The following is a 17,664-nucleotide window of genomic DNA, read 5'->3' on the forward strand; positions in this document are numbered from 1 at the left end:
GTCCTCAGCCCCCACCTGTTTGTGGGAGGCAGAGATCAACAGGAGCCTTGATGTTCACTCCTGTTGCTGAAATAGCTGCCCAGGAAGATTCTCAAGAACCCAGCCATTAGGTATCTAATACAAGGTTTTTACTGCCACACAAATGAAAGTGTTCAGAATTCTTTCAATTTGCTGAGGCCATGGTGAGCCTAACAGCAGCTCTCATTGTCTGAATTTAAAACAAGGGTGTGCCAGATCATACTGCCTTTTACAAGGGCAGGCTGCATCACTCCCATCAGTCATCAGCTGATGGCTACTGGCAGAAAACTTAGGCAACAATGGCAAACCAGAACATCCTTAAAACAAAACCAAAAACATCACCATACAGAACTTCCCAAGAACCAGCCCCCAAAATACCCCACAGCCAAGCCCTCTCAAGCATTCCCACAGTATTACAAATTTAAAGTCTGAAGATACACAGCAGAAAGCACTACATCAAACACTTTAACCATCTTGTTATGCATGGCAGACCTTGTAAGCTATTTCCACAGCTTCCTTCAGTGTTCTGTCCTTATGAACTTCCAATTTGTTCTCCATCATTATTTGCTTTGTGGGATGCATACAAAATAATTTAATCTATGAAATACAAAGGAAGAAAAATGCTCATGAAGGTGTTTTCAAACATCTTTCCATTCAAGTTGCAAAGTCCATATTCAATCAATCTAATATGAAATACACCTTTAGCTCTGCTTCAGCTCTGGGACAGTTTCCTTCCAGCTGTTACACAGCTGCAGACAGGAAATGTCAAAGGCACATGAGGTGTATGTGTGTATCTGAATCTTTCTCCCAGCTAGGGTACAGCTTCTATAACCAGATCACCTTGTAGTCACAGGCAGTGAGCAAATGCTTCAAAGCAAAATACACATATGAACAATGAATGTAAATTCCTTTTTCACACAGAGAGTTACACATTTTGCAATGAGAGAACTTCCTCATAAAACAACCCCTTGATTCACAGATAGAGCAGCTGACTGCCACGCTTGTAAGGCACTGAGCTCCTATTTTGTTTGTTACTATTGGATCTAGGGCTGGAAAAAATTCTGCTCTTTCTGCCAAGTAACTATTTAGAATTAGTTTAAGAAACACCATTGCACAAAGTCAAGGGTCACAATATGAAAAGACTGAACAGTACAAAACACCTAACATACAGCATTACACATTCTTTGGAAGTAATTTTGCTGAAAATTAAGTGATGCCAGATGAACTAGTTTTGATTTGGTTTTGATACCAATTCAAATCCACATGCAATACATGAATTCAACAGAAATGTCTGGTGAATCCTTCTCCTGCATTATGCCCAGGTTTCCAACAGGTGTGCAATTCACTTAAAAGAATTGTTAGTGCAAACATTTATCACAAAGGAGTCCTTGTATTGTAGAAAAACCTCTGTCTACTGTAGAAACATTTCCCACTAGCAATGCAGAGTTACTCAGTCCAGCAGAACTTCTAACCTTGCATGTGTTGCGTTCGATTTCACGTTGCCTCTTTTCTTGTTCTTCCAATTCTCTCTCTTTCTGAACCAATTGTTTAATGTGCTCTGGATATTCATGTGCCTCAAGAAACTCTGTCAGTGAAAACAAAGCAATAGTTTAAAGAAACAGTTTTTCTGCAGCAGGCAAACCCTTAAGGCATTATAGGTATATCTGAGTTATCTTTCTTGCTTTTTAATCCCTTTCTTTTTTTCTACACAAATTTCCCATTATACCATGCCCTGTTCTCTTTTTCAGTATTTAAATTAAACTGAAGTCAGCCTCTTATTCCCCTTACTTATGTTATCAGCAGCACAAGAAAGTGATGGCAGCAAAAGATTCCAGTACCAGTACACAAAGCTTTGCTGTTTGTAGTAAAAAAATACACTAAAGCTGATGACTGCATTGATCCTGTTTTTACAATAAATGGAAATTCTCTTTTAGAAAGTGAATTTGTTGACAATAGAAGTCTCAAGATATCATCTATATGTGGATAAAATAAATACTTAATGTCACAAAGCACACTAATCTGCATGGTTTCATACCAAGAAACAAAACCACAACATGCAACACTTAAGTTTAAAAAAAAAACAACCCAACTTCTGCAAATACAGATGTCTGACTTACTTGCATTTCTTGTTGGATCTTTCAGTCTGTATATCAGCATGTAAGCATTTGTGGAGCTGGGGGAAGAGAAGAGACAGCTGAATTTACCACTCAGGAGACAATACTGGCTTCAGAAGCTGCTCTGGTTTCTTTATCTTTCAGTAAGAAGCTGTGTCATATCTAAGTAATACACTAACCAAGAAGGATTTTCAAAAATAAATATCACATTATTTTAATGATCTGAAACAGCAGTCAGAGTAGTTCTTACTACTGAAGCATCTGCTATTAATTTTAAGGTAACATGTTAGGCACATGCACCTTGGCCATCCATTTGATTACACTAAAACACCACTAGAAAGAAAAGTAACATTACAGTACTACTAACCTAGCAAAAGCACTGGAATAATAGCCTCTGCTTCCAGAAGATCCTCCATATGTTTTCTTAATATCTTCCTGAGTTATCTAACAGAAAATCAATGTAATGATTATTTGAGAAATTTGCACAAATTCAGATGCATTTATTCTCACTAGGAAACATGGCATTACACAAAACACTATATTAATAATTCAAATTTTTAAAATATTTCTGCTTATTTTCTGACTTCCAAAACCAATTTCAAACTGATTTGCTTCTCCATTTTACAATGAATGCAAACATACTTTTTAGTTTTCAAAGTAGGAACTTTCAGAGAAAAAGAGCCAGGTTCCTGATTGCAATAGTACCTATGGATGATAGCTGGGACACCTCCATCAGCTGCACAGTTCAACAGCACAGGCTGGGCTGGAACAGATCTACAAACACTTCTCTAAGCAAGAAATGTTCTTTACATGTACAGAATGCAAAATTTGACATCCAATCTGCTCTGTACATGAATAAAGGCTTTTTTTGGGAACCATCCCACCATCACTGCCAAGGACAAACACTCCTTTTCCCCACCACACAAAAATACACAGACAAATAAATAAAAAACCTCCAAACCCCCAGAAGTCAGTTAAGCTTATGTGTGAAATATATGCATATGGCAGGACACTAGGATGAGAGGATGAAATCAAGGCAATACCTGACATACATATTGAAGCTGGTTTTATGGGCAGTCAAGTGGAAAACCACAAAACAGAAACTTATCAATTCATTTATGAGTAGAAAACATAACTAAAAATACAAATTTTACCTTGCTAACATGCTGATCATTAAAGCTGTACCACTGATCATCACTAAAAGATTTTATACAGGCATAATAATGGCCACCAGCAGCACTTCCAGAATGAACCATGACAGAAAAGAGCTCATACAGTAAAGAACTCTGTGGAGAGAAGAAAAAGATGTCATACATATCCAGTGAAGGAAAGCTAAGCAAATGCTAATTTAAAAAAAGTTTTCAAACAAGGACACAAACCCAGGTATGTAAATAGTTGGATGCAAAGAGTGGCTTTGTGTAATGGAAATTAATTAATGCAACAGGCACTGAAGAAAACCAGAGCTCTGCTATGCTGAACTTTACAAAACAAACAGGAGTTTGTAGCTACAAAGTCTAGGTGTATTTGCTGTCACCCTTCTCCACACTTGCTGTCATATACACCTTTTGTTTTTCCTAGAGAAATGGATGGAAATACAGGGCACTAAGCACATGCCTTCAGTGTTGCATATAAACTACAATAAAATTGAATCATACTGACTCACAAGTGTTATAAGGATATTTTTAGACTATGTAGAAGAAAGACTGAATGTTCTCAGCATATCCCACATCCATTACTAAGATATCCAAACCAAAAAACTTGGCTTGACAGCTTGTTTGCCTTGAGAACAAGTAGTATGAAGTAACTGGCCAAAGCTACTGTCAATACTTGGACATCCCATTTGCATTACAGACACATTAAAATATTCTGGTCTGGTCTGGTCTGATTTGAATTAATTTTTTTCATCACTTCCAACTCAGACCAATAGTATTCAGTACATATACCAAAAAAACTCTCTCAAATGATTCAAGGTAACAACAAGCAGGGCCAGATGGACTGACTTGCTATTTAACCCCTTTACATTAAGATGACTGAAGGAATATTTAATGCTTAGACCCTTGGCTTCATCCATACCACTGATCAAAACTTCTCAATTTTCTTCTGCTAGTCTGCAAGATGCATTAGCAGCTAAATCTGGTAGGCCTTTGGCAGCTAGCCACAAGAGAAAACACTGCTCCCAAGACAGGGCAGGACAGGTGTTCAGGTTAAGGGCCTGCTGCCAGAACAAGTTGCTGGAAATTCTCAGTCTGACAAGCTGGGAAGACCTTGATTCTCAGGTGACCTCCAAATCAGCTGAATTCTTTCCTTTGTCGTAATGTCAATTTTTGAAAATTTCAATAAACTCACACATTCCCAACCCCTCACCTCACCCCCAATGTCAGAATTAATTTTATTCCTATAAATTACATTTCTGGTGGGTTGACCCTGGCCAAGAACAAAGCACCCTTCCATCCAGCCAGTCACTACTCCCCTCAAGAGGGATGGTGGAGAAAATCAGAAAGAGCAGAAGTGGGAACACTTGTGGTTGGAGTCAATAACAGTTTAATAAATAAAGGAAACAGAAACAAAAATTAATAGTGCAGTGATGCAAAGGCATTACTCAGCACCACATCCTCCCCACAACAGACCAATGCCCAGCCAGCCTCTGAGCAACAGCAAGTTTGGAAAGCACCCAGTTTTTCCTGCTGAGCATGAAGGTGCACAGCAGGGAACGTGGCATGGAATGTCCTGGTGGTGAATCCAGGTCAGTTTTGCCAGCTGTGTCCCTCCTGCCAGCCTCCTGCCCACCCTTCTCACACCCCAGTGTTATCATACCTTCTCACTGCCAGCTTTAGAGATCCTCTCTGCTGCACTGTTGCTTTCAAGGCAGATTCCTTCATCAACTCCATCATCATTAGAAAAATCATTGCTCATCTGATCACTGTGACAACTGCCTTCATTTTCAGCTCCACTATCAGTGCAACTCTCGGTCTGAGGAGACTTCTTAAAAATAAGACATACAAACTAACATTATACACAACATTAAAAGTTGCATGGAACAAGAAATAAGAGTGTTTGTAAAATGAAAAAAACAAACAAGAAACAGTCTATGAAGCAATTAAATTCCTCAAAAAAAACTAGAGACCTCTGCAATTCAGCACCAAGAACAGACTTGTTTCTGTTGGTGTCCTCAGTCCACTTCAGTCCTCCTGGACTCTATGTGCAACCAAAGGGTAATCAGCAGCTTTCAGACTTGGCAAGGTTCTATTTGTTACTAGCCTGTTCCATGCACTAGCTATCCCAATTCAATACCTGGAAGACTGATACCAAACAACAAAGCTGTTGCAACATGGCCCTGTTTAGTCAGAACTGACTGAAAATATTTTCAATCACAACCAAAGCCTTTTTTTTAACATTTTAACTCACTGGAGCCAAGGTATTAAGTTAGACTGATTACTGTTCTGTTAGCTTAACAGCAGGTGTCACCAACACTGTGAATGCAGCTACTCAGTATATTCACCTCTCACCTGATCCTCTTGCCTCTGGATAATGGTTTTGAGTTCCTGACAGTTCATTTTATCTAAGTTCTATTCTCCCAGATCAATCTCCACTGTCATTTATGCCCCATGCCCAGTGACACTTAGAGAGGTATCAAACTGTCTACATGGCATCCTTCCTAAGACAAGGGTTTGTACAGAGCCAGAAAAGCCTCTCCATATGCACATCCAGGCAGTATTGCCTGATACCAGTGCAAGCCAGCAGATGTTTTCAGGAATGAAATTAGAGGAATTACTTTGGTCTTCAATGCAAAAGGCACAGTAAATACTTACTGGTGAATGTAACTGCATAACATGAACTTTGGTTAAAACCCAAAAAGCAAAAAGCCAGAAGATGGATGGAAAAAAAATTAAAAATCTTATTTCTACAGTATACATTACATGGTGATTCAGAGGGAAGGAATTCATTGCTAATGATTTCTGGACTAACTTCAGTATTCAGAGTTTTGAAACTTTACGTCACCTCTTATGACCAACATGATTCAGACACAAGACTCAGATAAACCCACTCTGGAATTGCAGAATATATGTAGAAACCCTGAGACTCATGTTTTTTAATGTGCTGAGTGAGGATGTAAGAAATCTGAAACAGCTTCTTTATGAAAGCAGGAATCCAACTACAGAGAACATGTTTTGTTGGCAATACTTAAAAAAAAATAAAAATCCACAAGGACAGATTTTAAATCTTCAAATTATAGCACTAGCATGGCTAAAGAACATTTTATGTTAGCCAAATAATGTTGTTAAAATGGGTTTATAAGACTGGAATTTTGATTTTCTTGATGAGAAACTTGCAGGAAGTTAAATGCTTTTCTCTGAAACCAAATACTTTACCTCATCTTCAACATCAATAAAGACACTCATGTCCAACTCCTCTGGAAAAGTCATGCGATCGTTGAGTTTAATTCTGTGCATTGTGGTGTAATCAAAGTCAAATCTCTTCAGCTGTAACGTCAGCAGGTAGGGGAAGTGCAAGAACCGCAGACCCTAAAGGAAACAAGGACAACATTATGCTCCTGTTGTCAGGACTGGTATTTATGAAAAGCAATTTCTGAAAGTCATTTGACCAGTCTTTACCTTCCTTGCATCACATTTCTTCTTACATCTCTCACAAAAGTACTGATTTGGGCCGTCAAGGATCTCAGGCTGAATGAAAGCATGCAGTGCTTCTTCCTAAGAACAAAAACATGTTACCCCATTTTTAGAGAGTGTTTACTATGCAGCTATAAATTTACAGTGAGATTGCAAACACATACAAACACTTCATTTAAATCTACCACCAAAATTTGATTGAAAAACTTTGGTACAGACACAATATTCAGGTGAACATGACCAGAATCAACCCTCCTATCCAGGCCAAGGTAAACAATAAATCCACAACTTGTGTAAACTGTATCTCATTCAGTATTTCATGAACCCCAATTGTCTTTGGTTTAATAGCTACATTTACTCCTGTTACCTTGCACATCACATTTAGTCATGTCTGTAGAGTCATCTGCTGTGAAAATGAGCTTATTTTTAAACCCTGCCTTGCTCTCCCAGAATTTTGAGATGGCTCTTCTGCATTTCTAAAGCAATTTTTCTCAAGAGATCCAATCCGATATTTAGAGGGGGAAAGAGGAAGTGGCAGGAAAAAAAATGTTACTTGGTTTCTCATTGCACTGCATGAAGATAGCCTTAGTCCTGTTTTACCAAAAGTCCTAGGAATTCACATTTGAAGATGCTGCTTTTAAGTAAAAGCTGAGGAAAGGACAGAGGGAAGAGTGTTTGAGTTTTGCTCCCAAAGGAGTGAGAATCAGATGGACATCTCCTATAAAGAAAGAAAGAGGTTCCTAGCCAAACCTTATGAGGCAACTAAGCAAAAACTGCAATTTTGTCTTCTGACAGTTTGGGGTAGTTCAAAAAACCCCAAAATTTCTGTTACTAATGCTTTCACCTGGGACTTCAATGATTTCTACGTTGCTCCTCACTATAGCAAACAATATTCAAAATACAACCAAATTGATCATTATTCCTCTCCCTAACACAGTTCACAGCAATGACATTGCACATTAAAATGTAAATACTTGAGAACAAACTCGTTCAAACAGAATTCATTAAGAATATTGAGATGGGTTCACTGAAGAATTTCACCTAGAGATTTTCAAAGTTAAAACCTATAACCCAGTCATCTTGCAAGCCAAGAGGCTCTGGGTTTCTGAACTCCACGTAGAAGCCAGAATTTCTCTGTTCACCCATGGAGGTGAAAACAAATACAACTTGCAACAAGGTTTTTAAAGTCATCATCTGTTAATGAAGGGCTGTGGCTGTTCCCCTGAACTCTCAGTAAGTAAGAAGGGGATTAACTGGGAAGGGTAAACTCAGTAGTCCCAAGAGAGCAGGCAAAGAACTTAAGACTGGTTTCTAAATTGTGGTGTTTGGAAAATCCCACTTTGGGAACAAATCAAGGGCATGCCAAGTTCTTCACAAAAGCCTCCAGATCTTCCCTTCTCTCTTTCCAAGAATGGAGGCAAGCAGCAAGAACAACAAAGCAAGCATTTTACAAAAGCTCTGTTGCAGTTCTAGGAGAAAGAACTTTTGAAAAAAGACTCTATTCCAGGTGACAATTATTCACAAATGAAAGAGCTGCCAAACAATCACAGCACAACTGTACAGTGAGGGCAGTCATCTCAATTTCCCATTTTTTGAGCCAGCCAGAAAGGCCTTTGAACAGCCCTGAAACCACAGCTCTTGGGCAGAGACTCTGCAGACATGTGAAAAACCTTTTAGAGACTGAATTGAACTGCTGTCTATATTTTACTTCCTAAATGCTACAGAGGCTGAGTTGCTGTTTACACCAGGGCCAAAGACAGCTAATGTTTAGTAAGATTATGTAGTAAAATGTGAGAAATCTCATTCTAAAATGTAAGAAAAAAGGACTAAAGTTAGAATCTGCTTTAAAAGAAAGCAGAAGAAATGCATTGCTGCATTTTGACTATTATTCAGAATTATTTAAGGGAAAGCAAAAAAAGTTAATGGCCAACATAGAAAACATGAATCAGAAAACATCACATAATGACATTATAATCACAGTGACAGAATTCTCCCTTGTGAGCCAAGTGCCAATTAAAGCAAGAAAAAGATATTTCAAGTGTAAGAAAAAGGTTGCAGCTCATGTATCAACATGAATATAAATGGGAATATATGAAGGATGGGACACAAATGATTGTGTAATGCTAATGTAGACTCGTGATGTGCAATTTAACAAGGAAACACCCTACAGATTTTTACATAAGGCAAGAAGTGATGATGCTTTGGACCCCTGAGAAGGCAATGAAGCATTATTACATCACTGCTGAGGTTTCACTGCTTATTACACAGAGTGAGCTGTGCTTTGAAAGGCCTGATTGCAGCTCCTGGGACCTCTATGACTGTTGAGCCATATAAAAAGCCATGTATTTTTCAGTCCTTGGATCATGACCAGACTCTCTGCCTCCTACAACGATCTTTACAACCGAGGTTAGTTCTGCTGATTAGGAGGTTTCTTAATCCAATTCCTATTCTAGTGCAGCTCACTGCTCTCTGCTCTGACAGTTTAGTCAGCAAAAGCAGGGACAAAGCTGCACAGCCTGTCACAGCACACAGCCCCTGCCCTGCAGTGCCACCACAAGCCAGTGCTACCTTAGGAGTTACCTTCAAAGTGGCAGTTGTTACCTACCCTTGGAGTTGCTGAGCATTTCCAAAACCCCCTACACATGCTTCAAAATAAAGTGTAAGTGATCAAGCTACAGATTAGGATGACAAAAGCTCTTTAAACTTCTTTCTAGTTCAAAGAATCAAAAGAACAATACAGGCTGAAAGAAATTGCTGGAGATCATCTGATCCTAATCCCTTGCTCGTATCAGGTCCAACTTCAAGCATATTGCTCAGAGCCTTGTCCAGCCAAGCTGTGAGTGCATCCAGGTTTTAATACTCTGAGATTTCTGTCACTTAGCACAACTAAAATTCTGTAACAATTCGACCTAATTATGGCTCAAGAGAGACATTGCAGGGAACCTTCCCTCCATAAAGATGCAGTATGACCTAGTCAGTAGTTTGACAGGTGCCATACTGCAAGCATTCATACGTGTGTACATCTGTAAAACCTCTCAATAGGAGCAGTAGGACCTTTATGAAAAGTTACACAGCAAATGGCATTTAGGCCAAACTGCTCTTGGAAAAAGCCAGAAACCAACTGCCATCTCAGGTTTTCAGAGCTTATCAGTTTCCCTGTGTTCAAAGAGCATATGCAATGAAAAGTACAAGACCTTGTTTCTGATCTAGCTTTAAAAACAAAAAGGAATTATCACATCATCCATATTCTGCCTTCAACAGTTTGGCAAGGACACCACCAAGTAAGTTCACATAGAGTTCAAATTAATTTCTGCCCTAAGAAGGACTACCTGTACACATACTTACACTCTCAAAAGAAAAGCTGTGGTACAAAAGATCTTGAAAACTAACAGCACCTAACAAAACACGACTGTATTTGCTACATCTCCAGAACACTTGGATCATTATTAGTTTTCTGGTGTTACAAATCAACTCTCAGTGGTTTACAATTTCAGCATCACTGCTAGTTTCTAGTTGCATCTACCTTTCTCTCCACAGCTCATCCTGCAAAGTATTTTCTTTTACAGCTTATGCCTAGTGCTGTTAAAATCAGGCATCCATACAAAAGACACTAGTACCTACAAAAATCAGAATGTGAATTGTTGCTCCTGTTTACATCCCTGAAATAAGCCAAATGTTTTTATGTCCAGATTTCTACTGACCTCAAGAAAAGCCTGATTCAGGGGTTTTTTATAACCATACCCTTGAATATTGCAGATTACATAGTACTTTTTCAGATACCATCTTGAGTTACACACTGACAACATCTCAATGCCCAGAGCTGCCCTAGTGAGTTGGCAGCTATGCTATGTGGAGTTGGGGGATGGAATGGGCAATCAGAAAAATTAAAATGCAAACCTTAAGACCACACTGAATGATTTCAGAATTAGTTCACAGCAGGAAATAAAGAAAACATGACATTATCCTCCCAGTTCTTAATGTTCCCATGTATTGAGAAGTAATACACATATAAATGAAACAAACATTTCAAGTGTCTGCATTTTTTTGGTAGTACACAATGTCAAACAGTGGGATAATGCTCTTTAAATGGCATTCTCCAGATTCCCCTTACTTGAGGCTCATCCATCCACTCTCTCATTTGAAGTATGGAAAATCACTTACCTCTAACTAGAGTTCTTTGAAGGTAGTATCCTCCTTAGATCCCCTATCTTGGGTTGTGTCGCCTGCTGCAAGTTCCCTCAGGAGCTGACTAGCAAGGTCTAAAAAGTTTTCCATTCCCTTCCATAAGCCCTATTAGCGCATGTGTGAAGGTTTTGATCTCCCAGAGCCTTTTGCCTGCACCTACTGAATCACATCATCTATGGATCAATGGAGGATACTACCTTCAGAGAATTCCATTTAGAACAGGCGATTTTTCCCTTCTCCAAAAGCAAGTATCCTCCATATCTCCCCACTGCTGCAGACTACAGAACTAAAAATTACAACTGCTATCCATTGGACATATGCAGGGAGGAGAATCAACTGAATGTAATCAGAGTAGGAATTGAAAAAGCTCAAAATTTGAAGCATCAATACAAATTGCAACCATGTATGTTTGTGTAACAAAAATCTTAAAACTATTTTCCTCAGCATAGTAACCCAGTAAATGCTGACTGAAAGGAAAAATATCAAATACTATTAAAAGTAATCTGATATTTAACTTCTTACTAATTCAAGTTTTCTGTTTTACAAATAGACAAAGTCTTTTTTTAGCATTGCATTACAGACTTGTCCACTAAGGAAAAATATTTTTCATCTGAAACACATGAACAATGCATTCTTAAATGCAGAATTAAACTACATGAACTGAATAGTTTTCATTATTTTAATGATCAGAAAAATCTAATTATTGAATAAAAATTAAAGCAAAAAAAAATTTGGTTCAGGGAATACTGCTAGAAATTAGGGTTAAAAGGTGAAAAGAGAAGCCATCTGTATAAAATATCCATTTGTATTAAGACAGCTTTAATTAGCTGGATAGTTCCAGAAAATTTTTAATGCAATCTTAAAAAGAATTCAAAAGACGTTACTAACTTGAATCCTTTTTCCAAGATCAATGTCCCTCACCTTTACTACTTCTCAGACTGTTATTTAAAGTTTCAAAGTATGAAGCACTTTGAAGATATACTGCAATTAAAATTTATTCTAACCATTCTTAACAGAATTACTGTTAAGAATTATGGACTATTAGTGCTTTAAAAATCTTGCCAGCACATTAAATACAGAAGGAAAAATACTTGGCCTATAATAAACAAGCCAATTACACAAGTTCATTTAAAACAACCTTTACTGAAAGACTTGTTTATTCCTATTCTTTCTCACAACTCCATCCACAGTATACTGTGGAATTTCACAGTTTGTAATCTTTTCATTTCAGGGGGGTGGAAAAACTCAAACAAAACAACTTCCACAGATTTATTAAGCAATAGTTCTGCTTGCCAGCACCAGTAAAGCTGGAGCAAAAGAGACCACGAACACTGATGCAGAACAGGATTTTTGAATCATCATCAAATTCCTTATTTAAAAGATATGGTATTTAAGAAGTGATCTTTAAAAAGCACAGCAACAACATGACAATTGAAGTAAAATTTTTATGTCAATGCTCTCTTCCTTCACTAACATTTTCAATTATGCTATGAAAATTTAGCGGATGTGCCAATAAAAAGAACAACCCAAATAAAACTTTGTGATCTCATAAAAATCTCTCAGTAAACGCTGAAGATTTTATCAGGAAGAAATAATTGATTACTGCAGCTCTAAGGCAATAAAGTTGCATTTCCCCTCCCTTATACATGCACCAGTAGGACTCATTGAAGGGCAAAAGAAAAACAAAAAAACCAACCAAAAAATAAACCAAAAAGCCAAAATAAAAGAAAAATCTTCTAGAACTTGCTAGCTGGTTCACTGCACAAAGACGAACACCCCAAGATGGAGTATCTAGGATGATACTTACCAGGGAACCAATTCTAGCACTGGGGCATTATGTACTCTATGTGTGTATGGATGCACTATTAGGACCATAATAGTACACACCACGCTAGCAAAGGCCTGGCTGGAGCCATAGGGCCGGATGACCAGAGGGATATCCAGGTACGTGTCGATTCTCCAGCCTTCATAGCCACACTCCAGGCACCTCACATAGTCCTTCAGTTTGCCCTGGTACAGCTGGTTTATGAGATCAGCCTGAAACAAACACATGCAGCAACAGGGATTTTTTAAAAATGACCAACACTGTATTTCTTGAGTTTTACGTGAAATACTTGCTGTCAACTAAGTCTTAATTGCATGGCTACACATTTAATATACCATTCCCCAGCAGGACATCCATCCCCCTGATTCCATCTATCAAATGAGCTTATCAAATCATGTTACATAAACCTCAGTGTCCTTTCCAGTTGTGCCTCAAGTGACTACAAAAGCACCAAACTGAAGTTCTAAAACGAACCTGATCTCACAGACATTGTTAACAGACTGACTCTCTCCTGTTTCCAGGGACAATTTCCCAATTACTCCTATTTACCAAAACTGGCCTGCAAGAAGGTGGCCATTTATCAGAATGCTTCCTGTGCATAAATACATTCCTAACTTTCTCCAGCATTAAGAAGGGGGACCTTGAGCTTCAAGAGGCCACAACAAAGCCTAATGAATACTGACAGTGAGAAAGTTACTGTGAGAGTTACACAATCACTTTCTGTGCTTCAAATAAAGACTGGGTATCCAGAGTGCAGAATATTCCACTTTTAATTGGGGGAGGAAAACAGGTGCAATACATTCCTCAAAGTCATACATCACAGCAGCTTAACTATTGCATCAAACAAGAAAACTGGAAACCACTACAGATTTTCAATAAGTTGGCATTTAAAATTTACTAAATGATTTTTACAATCATTAGAAAACCCAACAAACACCCACAATATTACACCTCTGAATGAAGACGGTTTTTCCAAGCTTACCTGCTCTGTTTGCTTCCATTTCTGCTCCAAAGCATCAAACATGACTCTACAAAGCTCCTGCACATCATGCTGCTGCCAGGCTGTTAGAAATTGAAACTATTATTAGTTACAACAGGAGATGTTATTAGTCCCAATACTGACTGCAGCCTGAGAATGCTTCCTGAAAAACTACTCATTAGTTTAAGTGTGTACCTGCATTATTCACTACTGGGCCAGTGCTCTATTCCACAGGCAGCTGCCTCTCAATCTAAGTCAGAAAAATAAGCAGCCAGCTTGCTCACAATGTTTATGCATAAACAAGAACTGTGTACACAAGCAAAAATATGTGAAAAACACAGAACTGCTAACATACACTGGCATACAACAAACTGCTTCTGATTTCTGCTCTACTTCAGGCTGATTCTCCAAAACCCAACTTCTAATTCCTTATCAACATGTGACGATAGAAAAATCAACACGTTATGGGGTAAAATTACACCACACAAGTATAAAAAAGACACACACAGTGCTTGATTTGAAGTAAGATAATAATATGGGTAATTCTATAAATGTAACATGGGCATTTGACACCTGTGATTCAAGACAGAAGCAAGTTTCCTTCTTAGAAAGAGTTATTTCTTAGAAACAATTAACATGTGTAATGACAGTGTAATTACAGAAATTGAATGCTTTTTCCTTTAACAGCCTAAAGCTCACAGACGCCATTTCTTTACCATCAGACACACCCCACAACAAAGTATCCACACAGGCTATTCTGCTCCCATTGAAAAAGTGGATTCTATTAATTACTCAGAATTGTTCTGGTGTTTTCCCCAGAGCAGCCCTTCAGCCCCTGCAGGCAGCAGCTGAAGCAAAGCAGAGCAGTTACACAGCTGCAGGTTACCTTCACTGCTGTCCCACCCAAAACTCCGGGTGACATCTGTTGTTTCAATTGCCCTTTTTTTGCTGGTCTGCAGTAAAACAAACAGTCTTTGAAGCTGGTAGGGGATACTCCTCTCAGGATCCTCTTCAGATTCCTCAAATTCCCACCTATTTGCAACACAAGATATTTGACAAATAAACTGCTTTGCAAATGTTACTCAGAAGGCATTAAATCAACATTTACTACATTGCATGTCTGCCATGTCACAGGTTAACTGCACCTCTGTTTCTTGGCAGAAGTCAAATGCAGTTGTTTGCTGCAGTAAATGGCAATATACTCTTCAAAAGTATAAACATGAAAACAAATGAAAATTCTGAAGCCATTCACTGTACTTAGCATCAAATTTAAGTTTGATGTTTTCAAGATTCTTGAAAAAGAAAAAAGTTCATCCATGCCACAACCAGTAACTTGTATTTTACTGCAAAGCTGAAGCTTTTAAGCAGATTTAATTTATAAGTCTATCCAGCTCGACTTCCATTGCCATTTGTGTAACCCAAACATGGAAATTTTGACAGGTGGAATTCCAAAGGGTCTCCTACCAACATGAACCAGCAGAAATTCAAGAAGTTTGTGATTCTATATACTCACTTATACAATGCATTTCTAAATTCAGGAGTCATGAAAAGTGTTTGCAGAAGGCTGTTCAAGTAGCAAGTCATTGCTTGATTTACCAGCCCCACATAACCTAAAAATACGAGAATAATGAGATGGAAAAAATGCAAAAAGATGGCAAATCACTTCAAGAGTTAAAACACTTGACAAGAAAACAGTTCTGAGATAGTGTTTAAGAACTGTATTTGTCTGCTGTTATTTAGTGTTATTTACACTGTAAATGGAGGGAATATCATCATCTCTCATACCAACAGAGAATAACAGTTTATATAATAAAAATAATTCTCCTGAAGGACATGAAGCTGTCTTTTTGATCACAATAAAAAGTAATATTTAATGCTGAATACTACACCAATGGGGATGTAGGTAACTGTAAAATTTTAATAGCAGATTTAAATATTTTACAGAATAAACTAGAAACAAGAACAATTGTGTATCAGCTTAATTATTCTTTGATGCTGCTAGAAGTATCCCAGTAATAATGTTAATATAATTTGTATCTGCACTGGTTTTATTATTGATTTCAAATCCGAAATAAAAAAAAACTAAATCTCAAGTGCCCACAACACTACTATTCCAACCTTTACCCCTTAAATAACTAATTATAAAAACCAATTGAACTACTAGAATGCTGTCATTTTTACTAGCTGAAAATGAAATTATTTACTTACATTAACCTACGATGTGATTTTAAGATCTTCTCCAAAATATGTAATATTAGCAATAACTGGTAAGTGAGGAGCATATACCGAAGCATAGCATAATTAAGAAAATAAAAATGCCTATTTATGCTCTGAGAATTATTGGGGAAAAAAAATTTTAGTACCAGACTGGTAATGAAAAGGCAGCTACTCAACACGCAGGCATCTTCTGTGAAGAGACTGAGTCAGAACATATGTACTTTATTTATTAATCTACATTATGTAGATCATCTTTTCAGTTATATCAAATAAAAAAAAAAAGGCAGACAGCCTTTCTGGTTTGTAAAAAAGCCTTAAGCAGGTGCTTAAGCTGCACCTTAAGGACAAGTGCCAGCTCTGTGCTGCTCAGTACCTCTCCTCTGGAGTCTCTCTGCTGGCACCTGTCATCTGTCCCCTCCTGTCCTGCTGAGCAGCCTCCAGCACCCTGGCACTGGCTGGGGGATGCAGGAGAAGGGCAGGAATTTCCAGGCCAGGCTCAGATGTGGCAGCAGCCCCTCCAGAACAGGCTGCCCAGTCCCCCTGAACACAGCCTGAGCTGGGCACTCTGTTGATCCCTGACAGAGTCTGAGCTACCCTGTCCCAAGCAAGGAAAGGATGGAATACAGTTCTTCCATTTCCAAAGTGATGGGAGAATATCATAAAAAACATGAATAAAAAATGTAGCAGAGTGATGTGGATATTTTTAAAATAAATTGCAATTTATTAAAAAAAAGTCCTTACAAACTAGCATTGCCATTACAAGAGAGAACACAATACCTGTCTCTGATTTGCTCAGGACTGAAGAGTAAGAGTAGCTTTGACTGACATAGTCATTGGTACATCCCATGGAGCCTTCTCTGGGTAGGGGACCTATAAACCTCTCCTGTGCTCCATCCTCTGCTGTAGCTGCCTCCTCCTGGAAACACAAACACACCCACCACGTGCAGAGTTAGACAACACCTTTGCATTGAGGTACCTGCCACATTTACTCTTCTCCCATGGCTAAGAACCCAATTTTGCTAAGTACATCACACCATTTTTTCAGAATTGCAGATACACAGTGTAACTTTAGTTCTCCAGATTCTCAAGCCCCTGACACACTGCTCTTATGGAAGGTCCTTTGGAACACTGCACATCCAAACCCAGTATTACAATCAAGTATTACCCAGTATTACAAGCAAGCTGGCAATTTAGCATTGCCTGTGCCTCAAATTTTCTGCACTGAAATACAGAATAAGATTTTTTCCAGCCATAAAAATCTCACTCTATTACACTTTTCAAAATTATTCTTAAATTCTGGTCTTGGGCACAAATATTTACATGTGGAGTTTTTTTCCCTTTTTCAGGTAATTAAACTCCACAAAGGCTAAGTAAGCAAACATTATGCTGATACAAGAGCTAAGTAATAAAACTTAATATATCACTAGGCTATCCAATCCTTGATTTGAATATATTGCAGCTGCATGTATCATGTATTTGAGAAACAGAAAATTTCAAAGTACTTGTTATGGGAAACAGTGGCTTCTAGCAACACTGCCAACTCTTCTTTTACATTTATTTATTTTCCCATAAAGCTAAATGTGGGAGCAGCCAGCTGCTGTCAATGCAGGGCTGCCATTTCTCAGAATTCTGCCAGAAAGGCCTAATATTAATTTCAAACACCCAGAGGAAAGGGATTGGATATATGATTAAATATGT

The 17,664-nt window shown here is 38.2% G+C and overlaps 1 protein-coding gene across 9 annotated transcripts in view; it reads right to left on the reverse strand.

Annotated features, from left to right (window-relative positions):
* USP47 (ubiquitin specific peptidase 47) overlaps positions 1–17,664 on the reverse strand; it is a 50,113-nt gene that overhangs the window by 12,526 nt on the left and 19,923 nt on the right. For 8 of the 9 annotated variants that reach the window (XM_079310119.1, XM_079310116.1, XM_079310115.1 and 5 more), the window contains 13 exons: positions 16,744–16,882; positions 15,263–15,359; positions 14,636–14,781; positions 13,753–13,832; positions 12,833–12,982; positions 6,746–6,841; positions 6,503–6,655; positions 4,947–5,114; positions 3,287–3,418; positions 2,500–2,576; positions 2,136–2,191; positions 1,491–1,603; positions 511–615 (listed from right to left, as the gene is read on the reverse strand). In XM_079310119.1, coding sequence (XP_079166245.1) covers positions 511–615; positions 1,491–1,603; positions 2,136–2,191; positions 2,500–2,576; positions 3,287–3,418; positions 4,947–5,114; positions 6,503–6,655; positions 6,746–6,841; positions 12,833–12,982; positions 13,753–13,832; positions 14,636–14,781; positions 15,263–15,359; positions 16,744–16,882 — 1,512 coding nt within the window. The remainder of the gene's footprint in view (positions 1–510; positions 616–1,490; positions 1,604–2,135; positions 2,192–2,499; positions 2,577–3,286; positions 3,419–4,946; positions 5,115–6,502; positions 6,656–6,745; positions 6,842–12,832; positions 12,983–13,752; positions 13,833–14,635; positions 14,782–15,262; positions 15,360–16,743; positions 16,883–17,664) is intronic. The other variant, XM_079310117.1, reaches the window with a different exon arrangement.

Source organism: Erithacus rubecula, assembly GCF_903797595.1.
Source record: "Erithacus rubecula genome assembly, chromosome: 6".
Classification (NCBI taxonomy): Eukaryota; Metazoa; Chordata; class Aves; order Passeriformes; family Muscicapidae; genus Erithacus; species Erithacus rubecula.